The 17,778-nt window shown below is 52.8% G+C and overlaps 1 protein-coding gene across 3 annotated transcripts in view; it reads right to left on the bottom strand.

Annotated features, from left to right (window-relative positions):
• The window catches only part of RGS3 (regulator of G protein signaling 3), an 83,244-nt gene that overhangs the window by 12,507 nt on the left and 52,959 nt on the right, over positions 1 to 17,778 (bottom strand). For all 3 annotated transcript variants that reach the window (XM_075716017.1, XM_075716020.1, XM_075716019.1), the window contains one exon: positions 13,784 to 13,906. In XM_075716017.1, the coding sequence (XP_075572132.1) occupies positions 13,784 to 13,906 (123 nt within the window). The remainder of the gene's footprint in view (positions 1 to 13,783; positions 13,907 to 17,778) is intronic.

The raw sequence follows: 17,778 nt of genomic DNA on the forward strand, positions 1-17,778 counted from the left end.
AGGGCCACCTTGCTGGGCAAAGCCAGTTCGAGCCAGCAAGGACAGGGCTGTGACCAGGTTGCCTTTCCACCATCATCATGGCCAAGGGGCTGCTGGAGGAGGCAGCAGATGGAGTGTGCTGGTTTTGGCTGGGATAGAGTTCATTTTCTTCATAGTAGCTAGCATGGGGCTATGTTTTGGATTTGTGCTGGAAACAGTGTTGGTAATACAGAGATGTTTTTGTTATTGCTGAGCAGTGCTTACACAGAGTCAAGGCCTTTTCTGCTCCTTGCACCACCCCACCAGTGAGTAGGCTGGAGGTGCACAAGAAGTTCAGAGGAGACACAGCTGGGACAGCTGACCCCAAATGACCAAAGGGATATTCCATACCATATGACGTCATGCACAGCAATATAAAGTTGGGGGAAGAAGGAGGAAGGAGGGACGTTCACAGTTACGGTGTTTTGTCTTCCCAAGTAACAGTTATGCATGATGGAGCCCTGCTTTCCTGGAGATGGCTGAACACCTGCCTGCTGATGGGAAGTAGTGAATGAATTCCTTGTTTTGCTTTGCTTACATGCGTGCCTTTTGCTTTACCTATTAAACTTTCTTTATCTCAACCCACGAGTTTTCTCACTTTTACTCTTCCAATTCTCTCCCCCTTCCCACTGGAGGGGAGTGAGTGAGCGGCTGTGTGGTGCTTAGTTGTCAGCTGGGGTTAAACCATGACAGTCCTTTCTGGCACCAAGCACAGGGCTCAAAGGGTTCAAGATAACGACAGATTTGACTGGAATGTGCTAGATTGAATTTATAGCTATTATTGCTGTTTAGCTATTAACTGACAGGCTCCTGTGCTTGCCACAGGGCTTGCTTGCCTCACTGTATATTAGAGTCCAGTGCTCATTAGTGGCTGCTTTTTACTTTCCCTGCTTGCTGTACTGCTGATCACCTTACTGCTGTGCCTGGGAACATTTTGATAACAGCAATGGGCATGCACTGGGGCTGGCAGATGGCCAGGGCATTGCTGCTGTTTCTATGCTGCTGTACTAGACAGGCTGGAACTCCAGGATGAACTCGAGTCAAGGGACTGTGACCTGTGGATGAGTCCATGCCAGAGCAGGTACACCTCGAAGCGTCTGTGGCTGTGGTTAAGTCTGTGCCACAGCAGGTATACCTCTGAAGGGATTGTGGCCCAAGGATAAGTTGACGCTGGAGAAGGTACACCTCGAAGCATCTGTGGCTGTGGACAAGTCCATGCTGCAGCAGGTACACCCTGAAGCATCAGTGACTGTGCATGAGGTCATGCTGGAGCACCTCAAAGCATGTGGCCATAGATAAGCCCATGACAGAGCAGGTACACCCCTGGAGGAACTGCAGCCATGGGTAAGACCATGCTGGAGCAGGTTCACTCCTGAAGGCACTGTGGCTGTGGGTAAGGCCACGCTGGAGCAGGTATATCTCTGAAGGCATTGTGGCCCATGGATAAGGCCACACTGGAACAGGTGCACCTCAAAGAGACTGTGGCTGTGGATAAGTCTATGTCGCAGGAAGTATACTCCTGAAGAGACTGTGGCTCATAGATATGGCTCCACTTGGAGCAGGTACACCCCTAAGGGACTGCAGTCTGTGGATAAGTCCAAGCTGGGGCAGGGGCAAGGGGAGGAGGGACAAGTTCACTGCAATGTTAAACCCTATGGTCTGGTCCAAACAGACCAGGGGTGGAGGTTGTAATGGAAATACCTTTAAATTGTTGTAACCTGGGATTTGAGTTGCATGTAATAGGAATTACTATAGAAGGAACCCCGTGTTGCTAGCCAGGCTAGGAGCAAGGGGAGGAGTTCATTGCAATGTTAAACTGTATAACCTGGCCCAAAGGGACCGGGGATGGAGATTGAATGGAAATACCTTTAAACTGATGGGTGTCCCTATCCTTAATATGTGGGTTTCCCTGTTCTCAGCATCTGCATCTTCCCATGCTCAATATCTGGGTCTCCCTGTCCTCAACACGTTGGTCTTCCCATTCTCAACATCTGGGTTTCCCTGTCCTGAGCTCGGATGGCCTAGGGGCTTTACTACATTCTCCCTGGAGGACCTCACACTTCACTGTTTCAGTTTCTACCTCAGACTAAATGGCCAAGGCAGCATGTCCCAAGAAGGGGAAGAGAAAGTAGAAGAGCGAGCTGCCTTCAAGCCCCAGGATGGCTATGGGGGTAATTTTAGAGAAGGAGGATAATTGGTCGGCGATCAGGGCAACAGCAATAGAGTCCCTAATATCGATTTCCCCATTGAACAAGCCTCAGCACACCCCAAAAAAACCAAACATTGCCCTGCCTGCTCCAGCATCCTCAATCTCTGCACCTGTAACCCCCTGCCTGGACTCCCTCTGCCTTTGGGCATCACTCACTGACTCAAAAGTTTTCTTGAAACCAAGATGGGGGAGAAATACTGCAAACTCTCTGCTCATTGGTTGGTAATTTGGTAATTGTTTTTCTGACTGCTGCTGCTCTCATGCCAGCAAAGCAAATTTCAACAAACATGTGGGTTTGTCAGCACAGTCTCGACTTCTCCAGCATTTCTTTAAATAACGTGCCCTTTCTGGTGGCCCATGGCTGGGACTTCCAGCTGGGAAAACACCAGCCACAGAGAGCACAGCTGTGAGCTGAAGCCTGCACTGGCCTTCCCCCTGCCAGCTCTGATGCTGCCAGAAAGTGCTGTGATACTTGGCATTCCCTTAAATCCCCAGGTCTGGGAGGTCAGGGATTTTTTTGAGGATCTCAGCTTCTTATTTCGAAACCTCTGCTCCTCGCAGTCATGGAGCCACTGTGGCTCAGGTAAAGCCTAGACACAAGAAAATTGAATTCAGCCGTTTCTGGCTTCTCATGAGGATGCTCAGGTTTTGCAACGCACACCTTCTCCTTGCGGTAATACTGGGGAAGAGGAGGCTAAACACACCTAGGACAACTGCAGCGCCCCGCACCCAGGCAGCTCCTCAGCCAAAATCAGGGATTGGGAAAAGCAGGAAAGTCCCTGCAGGTAACACACTGTTGGACATCGAGCTGAGCAGGAGAGCGAAGGATGCGCTGCTCCAACTGCGCTCTCACCCCGGAGGAGTTAATGGACCTCCCAAGATACTGCTGGAGGAGCTGCTATCATGGGCTGTCCCCAGACCACAGCAGCCCCACCCTCTGTGAGTCCCATGGAGGAACCTCTCTGGCTCCTGCTGCCCGTAAATCTACTGTTGCTCAAAGGTGCCTCACCCGTCCCCAAAAGCATTTAACTCTGTGGGAATGAGACCAAGTCCCTCTCCAGGGGGATTTCAGGGAGGATGCAGCCAGCTTCACTGCTGGCAGTGCATTCCCTGTGCAGAGTAACATCCCTCCCCAGGGCAGATGGGATGTGCCTACATCAATCAGGGAAACATCAACGTTTCCAAAGTAGGTTTTTCCTAAAATGGAAGAAAAAAATTACAATTTCAGTTCTTAGCATGGGACAAACTGTGCCCAGATCCATCAGATCAGAAACTCCTAACTGGCCCTGTGAAACGTAACCAAAACCATTGATGAGCACCTCAAGACTTAAAAAGTGACCACTAAGAACCAAGTAAGTACACAGCTACAGGAAGCAGCATCTCATACACATCTCGGGGCTGAGAGGAAGAAAACGAAGCCAGAAACACAAAGCAGAACTACTGAAACTTGAGAAAATTTTCTTGGGAGTCATTTTGAAAGTGCTCACAAGGAGCATCCCCCAGGCAGCTCTGCTCCTTGCCCTCCTTGAGCCACGGCAGCTCTGTGGGGCCAGCCAGAGCCAAGGGCTCACTGCATAGCAGGGTTTTCTACCCATTCCCTGCTTCATTACTGAATCGATGAATAATTGATACAACAATTACAGTAACAGCAAAAGCAAGAGCGGATGTATAAACCCAAACAGCAGGATCCAACAGTACGCCAGGGCAGGGCAGTGAGGGTGGATATATGCCTCCGATGAGACACTAGTGGGGGTGTGAGCTTTTGTACTACCCAAAAAACCCTGGGCTTGAAACATCTCAGAGCCCTTGGAAGGAGAAGTCCTCCTCGGCAGGAGGAAATGATCCCATGTCAGTAACCTATGCTAATGCCATTACCCCATTACTGCCATCCCCAACTGATTGCTCTGCAAACGGGGCCTGACCAGGGTATCACCCAGCCCTGACGCTGCAGTGGCCACACTCTGCACCTCTCCCTAAAGCCACTCTGCTCCCTGCAACACAGTGGTAAACAGGAGCCAATGCTTAATCGAGGGCAACAGCCTTACCCATAGTGGAGGGTGTGCAGGAGGGAGCCTGGTCTGCAGGTGTAGCTTGCATCTCATGTTTTGGGATCAGCTGCTGAAGGTGTCAGCAAACAACCTGGGACAAAACCTCCCCATGACTTGTACTTCAGCCGAGCAGCTAGAGTTAATATAGAATTGCTATCACCGCAGCACTGAGCTGCCAGCCCCAAACGCAGCTGCCCCAGCAGTCCCAGCTCTGGACACCAACCTGTCCCCTACCCCGTGCCCTCCATCCCCTATAAGCCCACACACATCTCTGATTTCAGTGGTAAGGGCTGAATTTACTGGTATGTCCCCAGTGCCAGTATGTGCCAGTAAACGGATGGTTTCCAAAAGGCTGTAAAGCCCTGGAGCAGAACACCCACATTGTCAGCACACTGCAATGCCGCTCCCACAGCAAGCGCCAGCCGATGCGGATGGTACAGCCATACACAGCCCAAATTTGCAAGGGAACCTCAAAAAGTCCCCATCACTGCAAACGCCCCCTTGTTTCCCCAGATGCTGCTCGTTACCAACCCTTCAAACCCAGCCTTGGCAGCAAAGGAAGCCAGGCAGGAGCCACAGGTTCCCCAGGAGACAGCAAGGTCCAGCCCAGCACAGGGGTGCGGGAGGACCAACACAGGGAGTGGAGCAGACACCTTTGATCTAAAAGGACATCAGTGCTCCCGACAGCACTGCACTGCTTCCTCAACCTGCAGCTGGATCCTGCCCAGCAAAGGGTACAGCCCGCAGGCTGCAAACTTAGAAAGTAGAACCTACCAAATCCAGGCTCTCAGTTGCACCCCAGCTGCACGGGCCAAGCGAGCGGCATCTCCCTCCGGCAGCCCCGGCCCCGACATGTGCCTGCAGCCGCAGCTCAGCAGATGCTAGTGCAGCGCTCGGCTCTGCCTCTGCAGTTATTAATGTCCGTGTCAAGCAGCAGCTGAAGCCGCCCCAGCCTCTCCCAGACACTGCTCCCTCGTGCCCCTTGCGCTATTTACAGCTCTACTAGCAATCCCTAGAGGCACTATTACCTGCTGATAAAAGTGGATGACCGCTCTGCCTTGAGGAAGAGCTATGTATCACCCTGAAACCTGCTGCATTCGCTTTTGCAGCTCCCCTTCTCCTGCCCTGTCCTGCCTCTGAGCGACACCAAGCCACAGACCAATTCTGGTGCTTCGTGCTAAATGAAACTGCTGCAGGTTCACAGCTGGGTTTTTTCTCAAACTACTTTCTATGGAAAAGCTCTGAAGTGGGAGATGCTCTGCAGCGTGGCACTTTGCCCTCTGCACTGCAATCCCCTACGAGCGGCTCTACCCAAACAGGCAGGGGACAGGGAGAAAAAACATGCAGAAGGGTGTATGGTCTTTGTCTGGAGGACAGCCCACACATGACTATCTGCTCCATCCCTTCTCCTGCAAGGGCTGGTGCCCTCTCATGACACCCCCATACACACCAGGCTGGGAACCTGACTGCCTTGGCTGGATGTGTCTCCTCCCGGTATTACACTTTACTGACTGAGACAGGCAAGTTGCCCTGATGGCTATGGAGAGAGAGCAGTGGGGTGTGTGTGAGCACACCTGTTTGCCAGTGGGTACCTGCATCACAGCCACCGTTCGCTGATGGGTCCTCAGTGCGGCAGTGACAAGCTGTGCTCAGCTCTCCTCCAGCATGGACTTCGGACACACATGTGTCCCTCTGTTCCTAGCCAGCTGTAGGCTCGTGGATACTCCTGTGATGGAGCAGGGGAAATGTACTGCCTCCTCTTCCTTGCAGGCAGCCACAGCTTTGTAGTGGTACAGGTAACATATAAGCTCCCTCACCTGGTCTCACTGGACATAGAGCTGAGCTCAGCTACACAATGCCATCATCAACAGCAGCAACATGGCACAGCCACCCCAGCAGCTGTGGTCAGCACCTATACTGCCCTGCACTGGTGAAGGGAGCTGGGCCCGGTGGGTTTTGTGCCCTGTTTCTCCATGGGGCCACCTGGCTGGCTGCAGGTCTGTGGAACATGGGCACACAGCCCAGGGATGTCACCACACTGGGGGTGCCCAGCTGCCCCTGAGACTCAAGAGCACCCCTGGCCCAGGGTCCCTGGCCCCTCTCAGCCAGGAATGAACCCATCCACCATACAGACCTGCACACACCCACTGCACTGTGTCCATCATTTCGGTGATGCAGCTCCAGTTTGCCCAAGCTGGGCACTAGCTACTGCTTGCAAACCTCCTCAACCTGCGTAGCCCAGCTCCATGGGGTGAGTGCGGTGGCACCCGGTGCTGGAGGCTAGCAAGATATCACAAATATATTGCCAGGGTCATAAATATCCCTGGCAATAAAAAAGCAGAGGAGTGGGAAAGGGGGAGGAAGGAGCAGATCCTGTCATTAGCACTCAGCCCACAACCCTCAGTGTCCTTTCCTTGCCAGGGGAAAAAAGGTGCTGGTCAGGTGGGGGAATCTCTCTGCAGCGTTATCTTCAGGGGCAGAGCGTTGTCTCCTGTGCAGGATGAGGGAGATGACAGCAGGAGCCTGACCTGATGCATTCAGCCACTGCAGAGCCAACATCACTTACAACAGGACCACGAGGTCAGCACTGGAAGCTGTTGCTGCTGCCATCACAGATCACGGTAAGGAAACAACCACCAAGAGAAGAGGACCTGGCAGAGCAGCTCTGCCTGTGACTGGTACCAACAGGGCCATGTCCAGAGCCACACACAGAACAGAGGAATCCCAAATGGTATCAAAAGCAACACTGGTGGCTCCAAAGCCCAATGCAACCCTCCTGCAATCATGCTGTCAAGCCTTGCCCTGCCACTCCACCAGGAAGGTGCCTGTTACAGGGCAAGACACCAAGCCTCATGGAGGGCCAGAGGACCCCACGGGGACAGGATGAAGCCATGCCTCCCAATCCCACACCATTCTGGGCATCACCACCCAGAGCCCCCCGGCATTTTGAACACATCCTTTGGCTTTGCAGCGACATCAGGGTTCAAGCAACTTTTGCAAGGAGGTACTTGAACTTGGCTTCAGAGTCTGCCCAACCACATACTCACAGCCCCCCACCACGCTAGAAGGGAAGAGCATTGGCAACTACCCAAAACAGGAGTCATTTGGGCACAGGACAGGAGCGCTCCAGCCGAGCAGACAGCGCCAGCCCTGCCTGGCACAGGCAGCGTCCCCCTTCACAGGCAGCACTGCACTGAAGCACTTCCAGCGCCTTCATTAAATCACAGCAGCGCTGGCTTAAACCAGTTAGTCTGTGCCTTCAGCCACGCCGTGCAAATGATCTCAACACCGCTCAACCCCCCCAGGCTGCCGGCGCCGCTCCTGCCAGCACGTTCTCTCTTACAAGCCCTTCTGGGGATTCACGAGAAACAGACCTTCAAGGGTTTAAAAATGCCTCTGGCTGTGATGAAAGTTCCCCCGCTACACCTTCAAGGATTTAAAAATGCCTCTGGCAGTGGCTGCTCATGCCGCCGCTACACCACGATGCCCTCCTGCTCAGGGGGGATGCGGGAAGGATCATTGGTGCGGCTGGATATGGCTGGGAGAACATCGCACAGCACCAGAGAAACAGGAGCTGGTGTTTGCCAGAGGGGAGAGGTCTGCTTTCCTAATGGCTTCAGAGTCCAGCAAAGCAAATGAAAAATAAAGCCAGAGCTGCAACTCTTAGCTGGCCCATCTGCTCAGTCGTCCCTCTCCACTCACTCCTGGCACACACGTGCCTTGGGAGCCTGTGAGCCAGCAGCACCCAGGCTGAGCAAGTGGCTGTCCTGGGCTGGCAGCATCAGGCACCTCCATGCCACCTGGGCCAGCACCAAGAGCCGGCAGGGCTGGAAACCAAGCTTGATGGAGCCAGGGCTTGGTGCCAGCGGAGATGCTAAAAAGCCCAATACCCAAACCCAACACCCCATCCAGCCCCACGTGAACAGCTAGGTGAATCGCAGCCTCCCCAGGCTTTGCACCCCATCCCTGTTCTTAGGACTGGAAGCTAACTGATGTGCAAGAAGGGAATGAAAGGGTGAAGGATCAGCCTCAGGACACCTCAGCACTCATCCAGGCTCACCTGCACTGCAGAGAACTAACAGTCAGGCTATTGCATAAAGAGGGTCCCTAAACTCAAAATGGGATGTTTGAGACATGCTTTGAAGCCTCATAGGGAGCTGTAAAATCCCTCCAAATAGCCTTCAATGCCCTGGTTGCATTTGGGGCTTGTTCCCATGAAAGAGGGCTACAAGCCCAGCAAGAATATGGCTCAGGCTGGATCAGTCCAGGGTAGCTCAAATTGTAGCTACTTCTTTTATGTTTGCAGCCTGCTTCACACCTACTGGTACCTCTTCAACTCCTGTCCCGGATGAATTAAAGACAACACATCATCCTTCTTCTGGCCTATCAGGTGCCAAGGGTGAGATCCACATGTCACTGTGCATCGAGGTTGCCAGCATGGATTCAAGTGTCCCATTCGTTCAGGGACCTCTGGCAGGGACAGCTTCCTCCAGATATTTAAGTGGATGGAGCTGAAATGGAGCCTGACTCACAGGGGGACAGCGTCTCCAGTCGCACAGCCTCCCGAATTCACAGCGTTACTGAAACAGCCTTTGTCTGTCCTCAGCAACAAGTTTTTCCATCCCAGAGTGAGAGCTGGACTGTGCTCACTGGCATGGAACAACACACTTATTTGCTTTACATTTGTAACCTGGCTCATAAGTACTGCCAGCTGATGCTTTAACCCCTATTGGGGCAGAATAAACCTCAAGGTTTTCTCCTCCATTTGAACACCCTGAGAGCATGAGCAGGGTGCTGGGAGGGTGTGTAGCCAGGGTTAGGTTGTCCCTCCGGGTGCTGTTGTGATGGGCTTAGCCCTGCCCAGCCTCTCACGTTGGCATCATGGAAGAAAAGCAGGCTCTGATGAAGCTCCAGGTTTCCTGCACCCTTGGCTGTGCCCAGCCCGGTCTGCCCTACAGCAGCAGGTGAACAGGACCCTCTGGAGCAGAGCTGGCACAGACAGGGCAGCAGGTTCCCAGCCCAAAATGGAAGGACTTTGGGCCAAAAACAAAGTGAGAAGGTGCAAATTGCTCCCCTCCTTCCCCATCAAACAGCCGATCATGCTCTGACTACACTGCCACTGAGTGAAGCGCCCTGGTTAGAGAGAGATTCACCCCACTTGTCCCCAACCCAAGTGCTTGTCATGGCCACCCTAATGCCAGTAGCACCCTTGGCTGTGCCAGCTCAAGGGTATACATGGCCACCATCCAAAGGAAGGTCTAGGAGATGACCCACTGTAAAAAGAAAGGGTGTTGCTGAAAGCAGTGAGGTGCCAGGGAACAGGGATTGCAGAAGGATGTGGGTGCACAGTGTGGTGCGTGCCTGGGGCACACCAGGGCGCTCAGGGCAAGGAGGAGGAGGCAGGGCATTGGACAGGAGAGTGGTCACCCACACTCACCCTTCCCACCCTGCAGGCACTGGGGACATCATACAAGGGAGTGCAGCCGCCCCTCCGCCTGCAGCTCCGCCACAGCAGCCCTCCGCAGAGCTTCCCTGCAACACCGCTCCCGTCCTGGTTTCAATCATGCCTCGATTACACGCTGTTTGCTCTTGTTGACAGCACATTTACTTGCACTTGTCAAGCACACTGTAAATAGTGAGAGAAACAGCCCTGCCCTTCCTGACCAGAGGAACGGCCAGGAAGGGGCCGGCCAGTTCCTCCCAGCCGCGCGCCCGACGGAGGCACATTCCCAGCACCAGAGCCAGCGCTGCCAGGAAAGACCAGGGTGCAGGATTGGTCCACGCCTGCTCGCACCGTCAGCAGCCATGGGAGAGAGACTGGCGGACAGGCTTTGAAAAGTGCTGAGGATCCACCACCTCCCTTGGGAAACAAGGGGAGCGCCCGTCCTGGACTCCCACGGCCCAAAGTCCACACCACAAAGCGTCCGTAATTATTTAGCTTAAGGATAATCTACATCTTTCAGATACAGCCAGCCATCATCTCCGAGGTAATCTCAGGTCACGGAGTCAGAAGGAAGAGTAATCAGCCATTCTGAGTGTGGAAGACACAAAGAAACAAGCAGTGAGAATCAGGTGGTCGTAGCAGGTTTGTTATAAGCAGGGAGTTGTGCCACCAATCTTCCCTGGCAGCCAAACCAGCTGGAGCAGCTCCAGCCTGTGGTGCCTCGTCCTTGCCCCGACTCTGCAGTTTGCCATCTCTTCAATTGTGCTAATGCAATTCATCACAGGGCCGGACTGGAAACAGGACCACTGCAGCGAAGCAAGGTTAAAAAAAGCACCATGCTCTGTGCAGATGGTCATTATTCGGCCCAAGGAGGCAGCCTCACTAACTCGATTAATTCATAAAGCTGCTCTCACTATAATCACATTGCCGCCACTGTGGTTCCTTACCAGCCCCAGCCCACCTCTAGGCTCCACTCCTCCCTGTTTGGGGACATTTGTCACCAAGCTGGGTCACCCTCGTAATATGTTTTACAGATCCTTGATCAGCACAGCCAAGGGGCAGGGAACAGCCTCCCAGGGCAGATCTGGACCCAAGGACAAGAGTGGGGAAGGCTTTGCAGGTGGAGAAAATAACCACAGAACAACTCCTGTGACCTGCTGCAGCTGGTGGGATGGGTTCATCACTCAGTGAGGCTTGTCTGATTTCCCACAGCTCCAAGAAGTTGGCACCATGCAACTTCCCTCCACCAGTTCAAGTAGTCCAGCCCCTTCTTTCCAGATGTGACCGTTCCGCTGGGGATCCTCTGCCCCATCGCAAGCCATCTGTTCTGGGAAAGACTCAGGGATGGCATTAACGCGTTGTTAACATGTTGAAGGGAGAACCATTCCCAGCTCGCATGCTGGCACAGCAGCCGCAGAGGCTGCTGAGGAGCCTCTCTCTGCTCAGACAGTGTCCCTTTCTCTGGCTCCAGCGCACAGCTGGCACATGGCACATCTCTGCCTGGCACCAAGGCTGTGCCAGCCCTTCGTTCCTGTCAAAGGAGCACACATAACCTCAGCTGGGCTCCAGCCACAGCAAGATGAGCTGCGTCTTGCCAAGTTGGATGAGTTTTGAAGGCTTTGCAAATCAGATTCCTGTTTGGAGCAGAAATCAGCCATGCAGAGGCTAATATTTCCAGCTTAATTTGTCTGTTCACAGAGCACAGACACTGTTCTGTTTCCTTAAATAGCCCTAGTATCAAATGACTTATAAGCAACAAGCAAAGCTAATGGATCACTTCTCCCTTGCAAAATGCGACTGATTTTCCCAGCTCCTGCCTCCTGCCACACCAGCATCCCTGGAGATACCTGCCCAACAAACCAGCTGAGGTGCAGGCCGGTCACAGCAGCCCCAAATGCAGCTCGCCCGTGTCGGGCTTCTGCCCACAGCCCGGCCCCGTGTGCAGCTACCCACCCTGCTCTGAGCTTGCACGCCCACCAAGCATCCTCGCCTGTCTGCTCAGGAGCTGCAGCCTCATACAGGGCTGCTCCACCTTCCCCACACTGTTCCTTCTTGTGCTTCAGGATCAGGTTTGCTTTAAAATTGCAGCTTGGGCAGTTTATACCTTACTGGGATGGGAAATGGTGCTATGAACTCAATTAAGTGCCAGTGGTTGCTCTCACGCTCCTTTTCTCCCTCCCAGCCCCATACCCCACCAGTGGGATTTCCATCAGCTTTGGCAAGCTGAGACAAAACCCCCTTGTCACAACCTTGGAGGGCCCATGCTGGCTCTCCACTGCACCCAAGGACCCCCTCTTGGCTACTGAGGCACAGAAAAGCCTTAGAAAAGGTTTGTGTTGTCTTCCAGACTATTTTTTCACCTGTTCAATAGCCAGGCTCCTACCATAACATGGGGAGCAGACACTCTACAGGGCTTTTCTCTGAGCCACAGGGTTTGTAAGTCTAAGCAGAGAGCCAAAATCCCACACCCTGCCATGAACACAGAGTCTGGGGTGGGGAGGGCAAACAGCAATATCACCCAAAAACCCAAATGGTCCCAGAGCACATGTCATGATGGAGAGTCACCAAGATACCCACTTTTAGGATCTATTTGAGATGCTGAGATTTGAACATGTCCCTGCACAGCTTTGCCCCAGAGGATCCTCCGGCCCATGGCTGGATCGCACCCAGCCAAGAGCAGAGCCATGCCAAGCCCCCAGCAGCAGCCCCATCACATGCATCCCCCCCATGCCAAGCCGCCTGGGACCCTCTGCCCAGGTTGTGTGTGTGCACTGTGTCATGCCAGCAAGAGGCATCGCAGGAAAACAAGAGACATGGTAGAGTCTTGTCACCTCATTGAATTAGCTGCCTTGGGTTATTTGCATTTCTAGAGGTTTGGTTGGTAACTAGGTTCTCAGGCTTTGTATGTTGTTGCTATTTTAGTACATCTGAAGCGTGCAGAAAAAGGAATCCAGAGGCTCTGTCTCCTGTGGAGATGTTTGCGCTGACCCAGTTTGGACACTGCAGAGCAAAAACTACATCACTCTGCCTCCGGATTCAGGCATCAGCGCAGCTGCCTGCTCCTGCTTTTGCCCACACATATAGCAAGAGTGAGCCAGACCAGACCATGCACCAAGGCTGTATCCACATGTTGACGTGGGGCAGGAGCTGCTCCACCACCATGCACCAGCCAAGGGGCGATATCTGGGTGGTTTTACCCCTGAGATCCCCATCTGCCTCACTTAAAGCTCTTTAAACATTCAGCACTGTGTTTCTCTTCTTCCAGAGTAGTGGGTCACCCACCAACGATCCGAACCAAATCCCCAAGGGACAAAATGACTCCAGCAGAGATTGCCACTGTCCCAGACAACTCCTTGGTGGAAGCTCCAGCCCCAAAACCAGGCAGACAGGAGATGTCAACTACATCCATGCAGGGCAGATGTGCCCAACAGTTCTTCAAATCCACTCCACGCACACATTTCTCTTGCCAGCACTGCTGAGACAACACTCTTGGGCCAGGCTGAAGCTCTTCAGTGTGGGAAAAGAGCTGGTGCTGCCTTGCTAGGTATGAAAAAAAGCACTCATCAAATGACCTTTTTGTGCTCTGAGGCCATCTGTGGGGTTCAGGTCAAATACTTGAGCCCATCTGAGTGCACAGAAGGAGCGCATTTTCGCACAGCTGCTCCCATGACCTTGGCCTTTTAATCAGGACCCAGAGATCATGGCCTGAACCTCTCCCTCTGCATTCAGTCCTGCCCTAGAACTGAGCTCTTGGAGAAGGCCATACACCAGGTTGCACAGCCTCAGCTGTCCAAATACAGATGCTGGGAGGCGTCAGAAGCAGCCTGCTCACTAGAGTTTGCCTCAACTCGGGTCAGCGGATGCAAATGGAATAACTGCTTATTAGAAGGGCAGGAAGCTGCAGACGCAGCAGTGCCTGAATACAAACTCGCTCCTCACCTGGCAAAAAAACAGCCTCCAGAGCAGCTCGCCTGGCAGGAATGTCACTGGAGCAAAGCCCCTGCCATGGGCAGAGCCCTGCGATGCTCCGAGTGGGGTTTTCAAGCTCTCCCATGGGTTGCTTACCTTGTTCTCTGTAGGAGCTGATGCCGGATGTTGCTGCTTGGTGATGTTCTCAGCCAGACACCAGCAGATCCTCTTCTTCTGCTCCTGGGAGTAAGCCTCCAAACTTAATAAGCACTCCGACTTCTGACGTAAAGGAAACACAGGCAGAGAGAAGGTCATTAGCTGTGTGTCACAGGCCCTGGCTTTGTTTGCAAACTACTTGCTTCCAACACACTCTGTCAGATGAATGTAAGTATAACAGGAGAGCTCACACCAGTGTCCTGCGCTCTGGACACGAGAAAGCAAAATAGATGGGAAAACAGCTTCACAGTGAAATCTCCTCCAGACAGAGGGTGAAAGGCTGCTGTGGTGCAGAGCAGCAGAGTTTTGCTTTAGTAAGTGGGAGCAGAGCTGTAAGGCACGGGCAGAGCACCAGCAATTCTGCACCCTGTGCCACCACAGTGGAAACGTCTCTATTAAGCTAATTTAGAGGGTGGAAATTGCTCTTTGCTGTACGCAAACATTAATGAGGCGCAATAGCACAAACATTAATGAGGCTCAATAGCGTGAACTGATGAAAACAAGCGCCTTTGGGCTGGGTGGGGCTGGGAGGAAGGCAGACCTCAGGAGAAGCTCCAGACCAGCCTCACCTGGTCTGCTCCTTACTTAGAGCATGCATCAGGGGTTGTTTTGAGGATGATGCTCCAGCTCTGGTCACACACTGTCTGCAATCAGTATGCAGTGAGGAAGGAATTGAGACAAACAATAGGAATTCATCCCAGCTGAGCCCCACCTTGAGCTTCAGAGCCTGCCCACCCCTCCTTATGCCCTGGCCCCTTCTCTGCACACACCGTTTTTGATACGGACCTGTTCCTCTTTGACGTATTTTCTTTGAGCCAGATCCCACTCACTTAAGAAACCTTCTGACTAAGTTCTCTCAGCAAGTGTCTCCCAGCCCTTAAACCACTCATCTCTTGTGCTAAAAATTAAGCGTTAGTAACATTTACTGCCCACTGGGATTTTGCAGGTCTAGCTTTAAAAAGGGTCCAGAAATGCCCATGGCTGGATCATCTCCTTCTGTGGCCAGATATGAAAAGGGAAAAAAAAAAAAAAAAAAAGTACAACTTTAGGACAGAACTGCAAAGAAAAAAGAATCTTCCACTAAAGGGCATGAAAAAGGCTTTTCATTTCCCCCTAGGATTTTCTTCCAGAAGGGCAGGTCTCCACTAGCCTGTTTTTCCCAGAAAGGTCAGAAAGAACTAAGGAACTTGCAGCTTTTTGACTCCAGAGGCACAACACAACCAAAAGGGGAAATGCTTTTTAGTCACACCATTTAAAACACTGTTTTCACTGGATGCTGATTCATTCATGTTTAACCCAAAATCCCTATTAAAGCCATAAATAAACCAACTTCCCACATCACCTCGAGAAAAAGAGATCTCTAGTTCAGTCCTTTGCCCCTCCAAGGAGACTTCCAAGAAAGAGAAGATTTGATCTTTCTTATGTCTGGACATCTATTCCTACAGCAGAAACAGGCTAAAACATTGAAAATGTATGCTCAGGCTTACCAAACATTATCAAAATGGAATAGAGGTTTGTGATTTAGGGACCCAAGGTGGCAGGGCTCCCCCTTGCCCCCCAGATCCTGAGTTGCAGCGATGCTCTGAGCATCCCCTGGAGCGTCACAGTGCTCTTCCCCATCCCAGATGTCTCAGTCTCTCCCAGTCCCACACCAGCAGATCACCAGGCTGTACCACTGTGATATCCACTCATTCCTAGGAAAATACCTAATGGTTCCTACTTTCAGAGGAAAGGACAGGTACCAATCTGCTGGGCTGGCATTTCCCTGCCCTGCACTTGGGGCCAGAAGTAGATGACAGCAAGGACTCAGTGAAACCTAAAAGACATCAGCACAGCTGCAAGGCATCCAGTGCCCACATTGATGTTCTAACTACTGCACACCCCCATCCCTACCGAGCTTCTGCAATTCCTCCGGCATGAGTCTTAAAGCAATTCCAAGGACATCTCATATCTCCTTGCTCGTGACAGATGCACAGCTCACCTACCCCTGCTCTGCAGCCCCTTGCTGATTCAATTACAGTCCACATCTCTTTGATTTAATTTAGCATAAAGTGATGCTCAGCCCGCACTGGCTGTTAAGACCAACATGCCCCTCTCCCTCCTGCTCAGCCTCAGCAAGCTGGTGAGACTCCCCAGCCCCAGCTGCCTGGGAATAGTAAAGCTAGGAGAGGAGACTGCCCTCTGGTCCAAAGGACAGAGGAGAAAGTCAACCACCCCGATGTGTGTCCTGGGTATTATGGGTAAGGCTGATGGGGAACATGAACAGCCAAAATTTCATTTATCCAATCTGTACATATTTTACTATCATTTCTGCACTATAGCAGCGAGATCTCAGCACTTGATTCCTTCACAGTGATATTTAACCTCTCCAAGTCACATTTCCCAAGGGAAGAGCTCTGTTTCTCCCTCTTTTATCAACCTGCTCCTCCCAGATAGTGTGCAACTGCGTTGGGGAAAGAGCCAGCCCAACCCACAGGGGCTCAGCACCCCTGGTTGCCTCTAAAGCATGGGATCCTGCTTGCATAGTCCTTTGGGATCCAGCCAGATGGAGGGCAGACATGTGAAGGGCTGACTTTTATATGGGATAAAGCTGGCACGTGTCCCTGGAGCCCAGCCCCTGCCAGGGGACTGAGCTGGCTGGAGCAGGGAGGTCAGCTAACGCTCAGGCTGCATCGTGCCCTGTGCACGCTGCCTTGCTCAGGGCTCACTCTGGGAACCAGCCTGCCTGCTATTGTTTTCATTCAGGGAGGCTGCCGCTTTGCCTGCCAATATTTACAAAGAGAAAACAGGGTTTAATCTCACAGTGCTGGGAAAGGAGGATGCAGATGGCGTGAAGGGGGCGTTTGCGACCAGATAAAGCGAGCAACTGAAGTGGCTGCCAGTTGCTTTCTGACTGCCTTCACCCCAGCGTTTTGAAAAACATGTTATTGCAGGTGTTGCGTGCTGGCTGGCGAGGGAGCCTCCGGTGAGCCCACAGCTCCAGGGCAGCACTGGACCCCACGCGAGCACCAGACCGCACCATGCCAGTGCTGCCCATGGGAGACCAGGAGGAAAACAAGGGGCATGTATTGCAGAGGAGGACCCAGACTAGCCAACACAAGCCCCAAGTGGGCCTTGCTGCAGCAGGAGAAGGTCCCTTTTGCTCCATGGGAAAAGCTCACCCCTGGAGATGCTCTCCCAGTCTGAGTCCCAGCCCCATGCTCCCCATGGCACCCAGGAGCATGGGGAGATGACAGGCAAGGGGTCTGGCCAAGCAGAGCTCCTGGTTACCCCAGAAGACACCAACTGAAGAGGGACCGTTGGCTCTGTAGCCCAGCAATCAGCTGAGGACCTCCCAGAGAATAGCACCATTTCACAGGAAGGGCCACCAGACCCTACACACCAATACCCCACATGCAGACATGCCCCTCTGTGCAGGACCCAGCACAACAGCTTCTGGTACATAAGTGTGGCTCTACATGACACTGCAAAGCTAAGATATAATAATAACAACAATGAGCCAGACTCAGCCTGACACCTCCAAAGCCTTGAACTCAGTGACCAGCCTAGCCTGGGGCTGTTCTCATCTCACTCTGGCCTCCTGCAGCTCATGCTAGCAGGCATGCTCCTGGGGGTGGTCAGGTTCTTGGGTGGATGTTCCCCCCGCAGATTAGGGGGATGCACTTCCTTTCCCCAGGCTCCTCTCCTCTGCAAGGTTTATAGCAGAGTGGTTCAGGGACAGGGCTCGCAGTGCAGCTCAGCTCTGCCCAGCCCGTGGCCTCGAACATTCAGAGCGTTGGTCCATAGCCAAACCCAGCAGAGATCCCAGAGGGGAAGTGCCTCGGAAACAGGCTCCAGACTACAATAGCTTTTAAATCGCAGAGCAAACCTTCCACCGGCGAAACAGCAAGCCCTGGGAATATCCTGTGCACAAAACATGGGCAACTGCTAGCTGG

Source organism: Pelecanus crispus, chromosome 9 (assembly GCF_030463565.1).
Source record: "Pelecanus crispus isolate bPelCri1 chromosome 9, bPelCri1.pri, whole genome shotgun sequence".
Classification (NCBI taxonomy): domain Eukaryota; kingdom Metazoa; phylum Chordata; class Aves; order Pelecaniformes; family Pelecanidae; genus Pelecanus; species Pelecanus crispus.